An 11,935-nucleotide genomic window follows, 5' to 3' on the forward strand; every position below is an offset into this window, starting at 1 on the left:
GAGAATTCTGTGTTTCTTACCTAAGTGAAGCTCTTCTGGATGAGAAGCTGCCATGCTTGCATCCCTGTTGTGCTGTCAAACAGGTCATTAACAGGTCGCATGTGCAGCGGTCGCCTTGCCGCTGTAGTTGTGGTAGAGATCACTGCAGCTCTGCCATTAGGAGGTTGCGGCTCCTTTATCAAGCAGCCAAAGTTGTGGAGTGCTGCGCAGGCTGTTATGATGCAGACCGATTTTTCTGGCTTGTGCTGCAGCTCCATGTCCAGGCAAGGGAAGCGGCGCTCCAAAGGCCCTTTCGACAATGTTGCGTGTCTTCATGCGGGCCTTCTGGTACCTGTTTGAATAAAGGAATATTACACACTGCCTTGTACAGTCATACCCCGTTAATATGGACACTTTGGTTAGCAAGTAAAAGTCCTGCTAAAGCAAGTCGTTGGGAATAACAAATCATAGATAAAAAATGTTCTGAAAAAAAAAACGCTTCGTGATTATGGTCTACTTCTGTGCATAGTGGCAGGCAGCAAAGTGGAAACCGGAGAAACTTGGAAGCTCCAGGCACATTATTCTAATTGCCTTTAGCTTTAAAATCATGCAGTGCAGGCTGAAGCACGTTTGAAGCACCTAGCGGCCATAATATGAGTGATGGCTTCTCTTTGTGAGATAAAGTATCTCCTACTACGACTGTTTGCATGCCGAAAAAACTCTGCTCACTGTGGTGACAGCTGCTGATTATGGTTTTCAGCATAGCGCATGGAGAGAATTTTTTAGCACCCATTCATGCAATGCAGGGGGTGGTAAGGCGCATTGACTGCCACTCTAAAGCGTGAAAACACACGTGCATAGACGCGTGCGGCCAGAAAAGAATGTCCATAGTTTGAGTCGTCCATATTAATGAGGCCTCGATTGTATGTGCAACGACTCGAAGCCGCACCTCAAAGTATGTGTCATGCAACGTCACTGTCAGCTTATTAACTTGCCTTCCTTCTGGTGTGTTTGCCGGCCCAGGGTTTGAGAGCGGTGTCATTAGGTATAGCTGGCATCCATACCCAGCGTCTCCCAGCAGCACACCAGGTACCCGGCTCTCCTCATATAAAACCCGCAGGCGGAAATTGTCAAAGATGCGACTATCGTGCACCGAACCTGGCAAGCTCGCAACGATGTCGTAGAACTGAAGCTGTGCTCCAGTGACAGCCTGCATCAAACAAGCAATACTGCAGTCAGCAAAACTAGGGCGCGTACGGCGCCTTTTATTTTGTGGGTTCGGGATAAACTACCTGCACAGTATGGACGCTGTTGACACGGTAGTGTTTCATTGAAGAAATCCAGAACACTTGTGAAACCTGCTTTCGAGTGCTACAAGCAAAAAGAAACACATTGCAGCGCTACGACGGTGGCCTGCATTGTGAACAAAGCTACATTCTAAAGCAGTCACTGTGTTTAAAAGGAAAAGCTGGACCTCGAGCGCAGTAATGTACACAGCAACATATTTTGCATTATTTCACCCGCCAGCACTATAGACAAGCAAGATCACGGTATTACGTTCATAGCATCGCGAAAAAAAAGTGCACATGCGTTGCAAGAAAAAACTGCGCAGAAAGCTACAATTTTCATTGCTTACCAGCACGTTGATTGAAAAGTAGCCCTTGCGGTTACGAAAGACTTTCGCGTCTTCACCACCGGGACTCTTGATTCGTACGTGTGTGCAGTCAATGCAACCCGTTACACCTGGAAACTCGGCCAGTTCATAGAAATTCCGCATCACTTTTGCAAACTGCGACACGTCGGGAAAGCCCACAAGCATTGGGCACAGGTGTTTCGCTATAAGCACTGACATTTTGCCAACTGCGCGGCACACCGTTGACTGCGGAATACGCAACAAGTCCCCGGTGACTGTTTGGAACGTGCCAGCGGCATAAAACCTGAGTGCCATCAGCAAATGTAGCATGGGAGGCACAGGTGTTCCGCGGTTGTCGGCACATTCTCTAGCACCTAGCCAGTAGCTGTCGTACGGGGTTCTTCGTGAACCTGTACCGCGCGAGGAATTGTTCCTGATTGTAAACCTCCATGGGGTCACCCCGATAGCAGAGTGCCGGTCGCGGAACCTTCGGGATTGAATGCGCCTCCGAAAAAGCAACATCCATGGCGTAGCACGCGAACTCAAAGGCAGAAATCCTGCGAGCGACTTTACGGTTGGCTGCCATGTTGGAAAAGAACGCAGCAAGTCGGTTCCAAGCTAGCCCAGACGCTGACTTGAAACTTGGCCGCCTTCGGTCAAATCAGGCACGGCGCAAGCCTCGTTCCAAGTCGAGTAAGGTTTGTGGCACACGATGAACCTGTCTTGAGACCAGCGCAAGTCAAGTACGAGTCAAGTTACATTTCTGCATTCGGGGGTAAGTACTCAGAAGTCCTCCTCGTGTTTTGGCTCGTTCTCTTTTCCTGCCGGAAAAATAAAGCCGCACGTAGTCAAAACAACATTTACACCCAAAACCACATTAACTTGCAGACGTATACCAAGATAAAATAATTTATTACCCCCGAATGGAGAAATGTAACTTGACTCACACATTACTCACACATGTAACTTGACTCACAACATTACTGTTTGATCCCCTGAGGTCCAGCCCATACCTCAGGCTGTAGGCAGTGAAACGCAGGGCACATCCCTCTCAGGATGGGAGCAAAACAAAACAGCACAACGCTGCAGCAGAAGAAACGAAGCTCGCTCTTCTGTCAAAGCCGCAATAGCCTGAAATATTTTTTGGCAGTGCAGTTTATTACATCAACGTAGATGTCGTCATGTTGATCACGCTCAGACTGGTGAAAATTGGCACACTGATAGGGCTGACAGATGCCACTTAGATGCGATTCACAGCTTTTATCCAATGCTTCAATTAGTGAAATGTATTATATGCTGTGTAATGTGGGGGCTCGCACAGGTAGTGTGGACGGCCACAGTCCTTGTTCCAGCAGTGCTTCTCAGCAGGCCGGCGTTCGCAAGCGCTCACCAGAGCTTGTTGGAGCTTCGTCAACTTTGTCTTTTGTCTTCTTCCTCTCCTTCATCGGCGCTAGCCGCTGGGGCAGCAAACCCCAACTCTCTTTCTTACAATACCCCCGGGGTGAAAAGTCGCCATCCTGGCGGCCTAAGGGCACGAGACGATGGCTGGGTCGTAGTACGGCTTCAGGGGCAGTCTAAGCGCACAATTTCACGGCCGCGGTGGCGACGATCAGACGAAGGCGTGATGGGCTCCACGAGATAGTTAACTGGCGATGTCTGCTGCACAACGCGATAGGGGCCCTGGTATTTGCTCAGCAGTTTTGTAGACTGTCCGGGGCTGGAGGAGAGCACCCAAAGCCAAACCAAGGATTCAGGAAGATAGGGCGGCGGCAGACCGGGAGAAGCGGCGCGGGAGCTTTTCTGGCGGTGCTGGTCGTGTGAAGTAAAAGAACGGGCGAGTTGACGGCATTCTTCGGCATGCGCAGCGGCCTGAGAAACGGTTGTAAATTCGGACGAATCTCGGCGGTAAGGAAGTACGGTGTCCATGATGGAGGAACGCTCGCGTCCGTGCAGAAGAAAATAAGGGGAAAAACCAGTAGTGGCTTGCGTTGCAGAGTTGTAGGCATATGTAACGAAAGGTAGAACGCGGTCCCAGTCTGAGTGATCGGCAGAAATGTACTTGGCCACCATGTCGCCGAGGGTCCGGTTAAAGCGCTCGGTCATGCCGTTTGTCTGCGGATGGTACGAAGACGTCGTGCGGTTAAGGATATGACACTCCCGAAGGAGGGCTTCCAAGACGCCGGACAAGAAGACGCGAACCCGGTCGCTGAGCAATTCCTGAGGTGCACCGTGACGAAGAATGATGTGCTGAAGTATGAAACCGGCTACGTCTGAGGCCGTCGCAGCTGGCAACGGGGCAGTTTCGGCATAGCGCGTGGGATTATCAATGGCGACGTTAATCCAGCGGTGCCCTGGGGCAGTGCTGGGAAGAGGGCTATAAATGTCGATTCTAACACGGTCGAATGGCCGGGCCGGACACGGTAACGGTTGCAGAGGAGCCGGTGAGTGCGGTGGTGGGTTCTTGCGCCGCTGACATTCCAGACAAGAGCGTATGTACTGGCGGACAAAACGGTACATACCCCGCCAATAATACCGAAGGCGCAGGCGGGTAAAAGTTTTCAGCACACCGGCATGAGCACATTGCGGGTCGTCGTGATAACTGGCAGAAATGGCGGAGCGGAGATGCCTGGGTATCACGAGCAGTCATTTGCGACCATCGGGGAGGTAGTTCCGACGGTACAGCAGCTCGTCACGCACGATAAAGTGATGAGCTTGACGACAAAGCGCTCGAAAAGGGAGGCGGGCTGATCGGTTGTCTAAGAAATCCAGAAGAGAAGTAATCCAAGGATCTTTGCGCTGCTCAGAAGCCATATCAATAGTGTCAAGAGAAGGTCTGAGGCCGGAAATAGATGGCGAGTCAGGCTCAGAGGTCACAGGGGAGCGCGAGAGAGCGTCGGCGTCGGAGTGTTTACGACCGGAACGATAAATGACTCGAATGTCGTAATCTTGTAAACGCAGAGCCCAACGAGCGAGGCGGCCAGATGGATCTTTGAGTGACGACAGCCAACAAAGGGCATGGAGATCTGTAATTACATTGAACGGGCGCCCATATAAATAAGGACAAAATTTTGTGATCGCCCAAATAATCGCCAACTATAATCGCCAAGAGAGTTGGGGTTTGCTGCCCCAGCGGCTAGCGCCGATGAAGGAGAGGAAGAAGACGAAGAAGACGGCACCGCGGGCAGGATGGCCGAGCTGGAGTCGCTGATGAAGAAAGCCCAGGAACAGGTTCTCCGGGCGGTGCGTGCCGAAGTGGTCGAAGGCAACCTCAGCAAGGCGGTCACTCTCTACGCGCTGGCTGGCGGGATCTACATGGAAGCACTGCGAGAGGTACGGGTCCGCTGCACCAGCTGCATGAGTCGGCTGCGGGAGCTGAAGGACTACGCGACGCCTTGTCGCCCCGCTCCTGCCATCGAGGAGGGCGCTGAAGGTGCAACTGCTGCCAAGCCGGACGAGTCCGATTCGGAATCAGACGAGGATGAGGAAGAGGCGGCGCTGTTCAAGCGCCCAGACTATGAGATGAACTGTCACTTGGAAGGAGTGCTCGTCCTCGGAAAGTCCTCTTACAGCCCTTGCAGCGATATTGGCCATGTGGGGCTGGTGCCTAAGGTCCTCCGTCAGGCGGGCCTGGCTCCTTGCCGGACGCGCCGACGACCACGCTCGCCCGAGCGTCAGCCCGTGCGAAAGGTGCTGCTCTACGGCCCGTCAGCCACAGGCAAGACGTGCCTGGTGAGCGCCATCGTGGCGCGCAGCTCCGGGGCCACGGTCTACTACGTGTCCACGCCCATGCTGCTCAGCAGTTGTCGCCTGCGTGGCGACGTCGTGCTGGTGCACTTGCTCTTCGACGACGCGTTGCGCCGGGCCCCGTGCGTGCTCTTCTTCGACGACCTGGACGCCCTCTGCGGTCTGCCGAAGTCCCCGAGGGACCAGGAGCGGCTTCGCTGGCTCAAGTGTGCCTGGCTGGAGCGCGTGACTCGGCTGCCGCCGGCCAAGGGGGGCTCGGGCCCCGCTGTGCTCGTGATGGGCGTGGTCAACCCCCTGGCTTCTGGACGACGACGTGCGCACCCAGTTCGAGCTCGTCCTGTACTCGCCCCTGCCGCACGAGGCCGACCGGCTGCGCCTGCTCAGGCAGCTGGTGTGAAACCCCAAATCTCTTTCTTACAGCTGTTATGATTATTATTATTGTTCACTTTGTTGTTTACCTCTGTACCCTTCTTGAATGTATTCCTTTGTAGGTTGAATGCCGTGCTAATTTTATTCACTGGTTTTTTTCTCAATAATGAAGGGTGTCGTGACTTCTGTGCTTTCTCATTGCATCTCATTTATTGATTTTCATTCACTTTATTCTTATGTTTTGCAGTTACTGATGGCTCTAATTAGTTGTCACACGCTGTATGCTATGTCTTGTAGAGATCTCTTGGACCTAGACAGCTGAGCTAGCAGGTTATATCCAGGAAGCCACATTGCGTGCAAGTTCACACTATTCTTGCTGTAGCCAGTATCTAGCTTGAAACTGATGCTTTCACCATGCATTCCAAGGTGCGATTGATGTCGAGGTGGTTGCATACCAGGAAAAATATTTCAGCTCATCCTGCTGTCAAGAATTTTCAAGGAACACAATTAGCTTTTTTAGGACCTCCTACCTCATTGGCTTTGCTTTAACATGCATTAAATACTGGTCGGATTTGCTGCAGGTGTAACAGTCATGATCGTAGGGCACGGCAGGTGTGCAATTTGTGCGTTGTTGAACAGTGCGAAATATTGCTGCTTTGGCTGCGATAACTGTGCTGCATCTTTAATACTATAACATTATGGTCCCAAATCAAGGTTCATTTTTCTCATTGCTTCAGCAGGTATGCTGAACTGCATCAAACTGCTCATTTTCTTTTGCTGCATAGTTCAAGACATCACATGCTTGCATTAACTTCTTCTGTGGTCTGTTTGCACAGGATATTGAACAGTTTTGATGGGAACTTTTTCTATGCGTCCTGCTGTTGTTCCCTACAGCGCCTTTTGGGAAGCCATATAAGGTTCTGGCCTTTCCTCTATAGCATTACAGCTTCTTCAAAATATAAACACAAAGTGCAATTTGAGTGCACATCTGCAGGCTCCACACAGTGATACCAGCAGGTGCAGACAACAATCCTGTTTGCCACATGACCAACCTACTGTCGTGCGATAGCTTATCTAGCATGCAAGGAAGTGGCGGGGCAGCATGTTTGTCCACACTGTGCCATGCGCTTAAAGGCACACGTGTGCAAACAGGGTGTAGTTATATGAACTTCCACATACTGGCGCGAACATTCAGACAGCATTTCATTTTCACGTCAGCTGGGGCACTGTTTAATTCGAAGCGTGATGCAACTCCAGAACCAAGCGGCTTTTCCCCGTCTAAGGACGCCCTTCCAGCAAATGGCGTCGGCCAGTTCTCATGGGCCTGCTAGCGTGATGCACGCAGTGGCAATGAAAGGGGATAGTCTGCAACTGCAGCTGCAACTGCAACTAAATGAATGACTGAATTAAAGCAGTAACAAAGCTCCTTGCTTCACCTCTCTGCGCTGTTCTATTTTTCGTGATGACGCTGCCCACACAAACTATTGCTCCACAGTTCCCCTGTGAGCAAATGCACTGCCATCGGTGATGCTATCTTCAAAAGCCCAGAAGCTTTCCAAGTTCATGCTACATACACAAGGTAAACAGCAGCCTAGTATATAACAGGAAGGACCATAGCCTAGGAAGCAACTTTCTAAGACTCAAAAAATCAAATAGTGTGCAGTAACATCTCTGCATACAAAACTAAAAACATGCTTAAAGAAGCAGCCAGGTTATGAAGAAGGCTATGAGCATTGCAAACAGATCAGCTGCAGTAAGTATTTAGGGCAAGAAGTCAGGCATTGTGGCATGCATGTACATCGATATGACACTGCACTAGATAAGCAGCACACATTTCAAAGAATTGCACCCAAATGAAAACTGTGTTACTGCTGAGAAAATGATGCAAGAATGCCTAAGCAAGATGCGCAAACAAAAAACATCCAGATGTGAGAATGTTGCAGTTAAGACCGCAGCACTCACAACGCTCACCACGTACCACACCACCTGAGCTTACTCCCCACCTTCTGGTGCAGAACAGCATCACTTCACTGACATGCTTCTATGGAGCCAAGGCAAACGTGTCCTCTGTGTACATACGTTGCTTTGAGCAGCCTACCATTATAATACCCATTGATGCAGCCTTTCTCTACTTGCCCAATCACTTGCAACCCCATGCACAACACCTTTATCCAGTATTGTTTCCAGTCATGCTTTACTGTTTATTACCCATGAGAGATTCAACCCTTTCTACCCTGCATAGCACCCCATGGTGTTCACAAGGAACAGTCAACACAGCGTCTACTGTGAAATTGCATGCTGTATGTGACGTTAAAAGAAGTGCACAGGGAAGGAAATGCTTTTCTTGCTACTCCAGTACATTACTTATGCAGAATACCTTACCTTCGTAGTCAAACTCCATGTTATCTGTGCCGCCGATCATTGGCTGAAGCAGCCTCACGTAGAGTGTAGACGGGGGGCATGTCAGGTCCACCATCAGAATCACATTCATTCAGAATTCTGGGGCCCATATGGCTTGCCACTGCTCCCACCTGCTCAGTGACAGGATTCATGTCGGCCGTTGCGGGTCCTCCCCCTAAACAAGAATAGTGATTTAGCCCACAGAGATGCCAGCTTTGAAAAATAAAGTATTTCAATTAAAAATAAATTATCCTCCACCAATTTTCCTTCCTTCACTTCACTTTATTACCTTAAAGGACCCCAGGATTTGGGGTATTACATAACGGGTGGGTTACATTGAAAAGCAGATTGAATAAACAAAGAAAAAAACGTAAGGTAAAAATATTATTCGTTGTTAAAGGTCGCTGCTAAAGAGTTCGCAGATGTTGATGGGCAGGTGATTGCGGTGATGTGTGGAAGGCCTTTCCAATCCTTGGCTGAGCGTGAAAAGAATGATCTTCCTCACGTTTATTGGAAACTAGCTCTCTTAAACTGCTCGCGTACGGAAAACTGTACACACTAGCCTGTGCTCCAATTTGTTTTCGTGCCTATATACTCTAAAGAATTAATAAGAACCAGTAAAGGCTGGCTGCTCTCTGCGCATGTCGCTGCTAGAGAACTGTTGACACAAACACAGGATGCATGCACCATCTTCGCAAAAAGAAACAAGGATGCCCTTTCCGATTCTCATGCTGTCAGGAAACCCAGAGGGGTACAGAGCGCGCTCACGTCACGCAGGTTATCCTGTTAACTGGTGACTGCGGCGTCGCCGCTTCGTCGCCGGCCGCTTTTTACGCTCTCATGGCAGCCTGATTACTTCTCGCAAGGCCGGCACATGGAATCATGAAGAAAGAAGCAAACAGCACATTTCGTTGAAAACATGATTTCCACCGTATATACGTGCCCTACAGTTCCATAACGCATTCCAGCACTTGGTGCTTACAAGCGTATTCCTGCTCAGTGCGCTGAATTGTCACGCGTTAATCCGCGAATGCAAAATATGCAGGCAAGTGAAATGTAAACACAGCCCAAATGCGACTATCGTGTGCGATTCGCAAAGTGTGCTTACCGGTCTTGTGGCGCTCCCGCTTTTCCTTGGCATCGTCTCCTTCCACTTCTGTTTCAGATTCGCCCAGCACTTCTTGAGCTGCAGGAAGTCGCGCCAGGTAACGCCGTGGTGGGAATTGAACACATTCGCCACCTCCTTCCATGTTTGATTTTTTTTTTTTTGCTAAAGACGCAACGTCCGTTTTTTTTTTGCACTCAACAACATGTGAGCGCTGCTTCACGATCGAGGTTAGCAGCGACTTCTCTTCCGCCGTGAATCGCGGTGCCGCCTTGCGTTGCGAGGGCGCTTTGTCTATCGCCGACAAAGGTACCTGGGTCGGCTGCGACATTTTCTTCTAGTGTATGCGACAACACCTCGACGAAAACTGCGTGAGCGGCGTGTTTTCCTTAGCACATGGCTGAACACCTGTGACGCACGTTGCCAACCAAAAACCTCATTCGCGCCATAGACGCCGAGAGCCCTGATTTGCAGTGCCCGCCGGATGCTTTTTTCTCCAAAAAGCGCTCATACTATTTACGCGCCTGCGAATGTTCAGTGAACTATATACTTTTTTGGTCACGTAACATGCGTTATGGTAGGGAATCAATTGTTAATCTCGATCACAGACGACCAGTGTGTCCTCGCATCGAAGCACGCCCTCGACTTCACGAAGCAAGTCAGGTTGAGCATCTATGAAACACGAAACCGAACTTGAGAGTTCTAAGTCGACTTGGTGCTTCAAGTCGACTTACCGTAGTCGAGTCCAAGCGCGATACAAGTTCGAGTGAAGTTAGATTTCTGCATTCGGGGGTTAGTACTTACAAATAAGATCTTGCAGGCCAGGGTACGAACCGCGTCGGAGCTCTCCTAACATGAGATGTGGCTAATCGCTTGCACAGACCACGACCGCTCGCTTTGCGCTTTGCATCAAGGGGCAGTGCACAGACTATGAACGGTGCCGGCTCAAGTGTGCATGCTTTTTCGTCGCGCTGGTTGTGTGGTTGTGCCAACCAAAGCAAGACCCCTTGAGTCCAGGATGTGTCATGGTGATTCATCGCGCTGTTCCAAGAAGAGTGGTAGGGGAGACGATGTTAGGGGGAGTGCCACTATCCTTTAAACCGGTTTTGTGGTCACAAGCAAAAGCCTCCAGCTGAAAGGTGGAGAAAGGGAGATCGTAGGAGGATGCACGAAAGGTGAATGGCGTAGCTGCGCGCGAGGGAGAGCAGCTTCGAGCAAGTGACTAAAATCAAAAAGAGAGCGTGGCTGGCCGGGAGAACAGGTGGGAAGATATTGAACTTTACAGAGAGAGGGGACGTTGCCTAAACACGTGAAAAGGGTTTGTAATTTTCGGAGAATGACTCACAGGCAATATCTATAAGAAACTAGTGGATGGGAAGCACGGAAGCGTCAAAGTATTATTACAAAGCCGCAGCAAAAGCACAATGTTTGGCGCCCGAAAACTTCGATGTGAAAAACGTGGAGCTTCGAGATGGATTTCGCCAAAACGACTTCAGACACTCGCGTATTTTGCGGGGCCATGCGATGTGGCTTCTGTTAGTTCAAGATGGCTTAAAATAACAAAAATATAAAGCAATAAAATGGTTTTAGAAAAGGCCTGTCTACTGTCACACAGTTGGTCTCAACAGTTCATGAATTTTTGAGTATTCTTGACACTTCTGGCCAGTTAGATGGGTTGTTTTAGATTTATGTAAGGCCTTTGACAAAGTGCCTCATGGTAAATTATTGTTGAAGTTGCAGTGCCTTGGTCTTGCGTCTGACATAATAGGATGGATTTATGCTTATCTTAGAGACAGACAACAATTTGTTCAAATTAAAAATTACTCATCCGGCATGCTTTCTGTTACCTCCGGAGTTCCCCAGGGAAGTGTTCTGGGACCATTGTTATTTTTACTTTATATAAATGATCTAGTAGATGTTTTACCAGATGATGTTTCAATCAGGTTATTCGCAGACGATTGTGTTGTTTTTAAAAAGATCTCGAGCACGGAAGACCACACTGCTCTACAGGCTGCCTTGAATGCTATTAATCTTTGGTGTCAAGAGTGGGGCATGGAATTAAACTGGGAAAAAACTGTTCTGCTCCGCGTTACAAGAAAGAAACACCCCAGCATATTCACATACGAAATAGGCAAGACTGTGATCTCTGTATTTGATAAATATAAGTATCTAGGAATAACCCTCACAAATAATCTATCATGGTCCATTCATATCACAGATGTTTGTGCTTCCGCTTTTCAAAAATTATGCTTTTTGAAACGAAAGCTTAAAAATGCTCCCGTCAGAACAAAACTTTTAGCCTATAACACATGTATAAGATCGAGACTGGAATACGCGTCGGTGCTGTGGAATCCCTACACCAAGAAGGACATAGAAAAATTGGAACGCATTCAAAGTAAAGCAGTGAGGTTTATATTTGGAAAACATAGAAGACTAGATTCTCCTTCACTACTCATGCAAGAACATAAAATTCCAACATTAGCAATACGCCGGAAAAGAAATCGACTTCTGCTCCTTCATAAATTTTTGTCAAGTAAAGTCCCGTTTAAACTTCCAGACTGCATTCAGAAAGCTACCACCAGGCGAAAAAAGGCACACTACACAATACACACTGGCTCCGATTTTTGCAAAAACCAATTCTTACCAGAACAGTTTTTTCCCCAAAACAGTGAATGAATGGAACAAACTACCACCGAGCATTTTTG

At 49.0% G+C, this 11,935-nt stretch overlaps 1 protein-coding gene across 1 annotated transcript; it reads left to right on the forward strand.

Moving 5' to 3' along the window:
• The first annotated feature begins 4,798 nt into the window (after positions 1 to 4,798).
• Positions 4,799 to 5,753, forward strand: LOC149358001 (vacuolar protein sorting-associated protein 4B-like). Its single transcript, XM_089576712.1, has 2 exons — positions 4,799 to 5,629; positions 5,682 to 5,753. Exons 1-2 carry the CDS (start codon positions 4,799 to 4,801, stop codon positions 5,751 to 5,753), a joined length of 903 nt encoding a protein of 300 aa, XP_089432838.1.
• The last annotated feature ends 6,182 nt before the right edge of the window (positions 5,754 to 11,935 follow it).

Source organism: Amblyomma mixtum, chromosome 3, assembly GCF_055824585.1.
Source record: "Amblyomma mixtum isolate Tamu chromosome 3, ASM5582458v1, whole genome shotgun sequence".
Lineage (NCBI taxonomy): Eukaryota > Metazoa > Arthropoda > Arachnida > Ixodida > Ixodidae > Amblyomma > Amblyomma mixtum.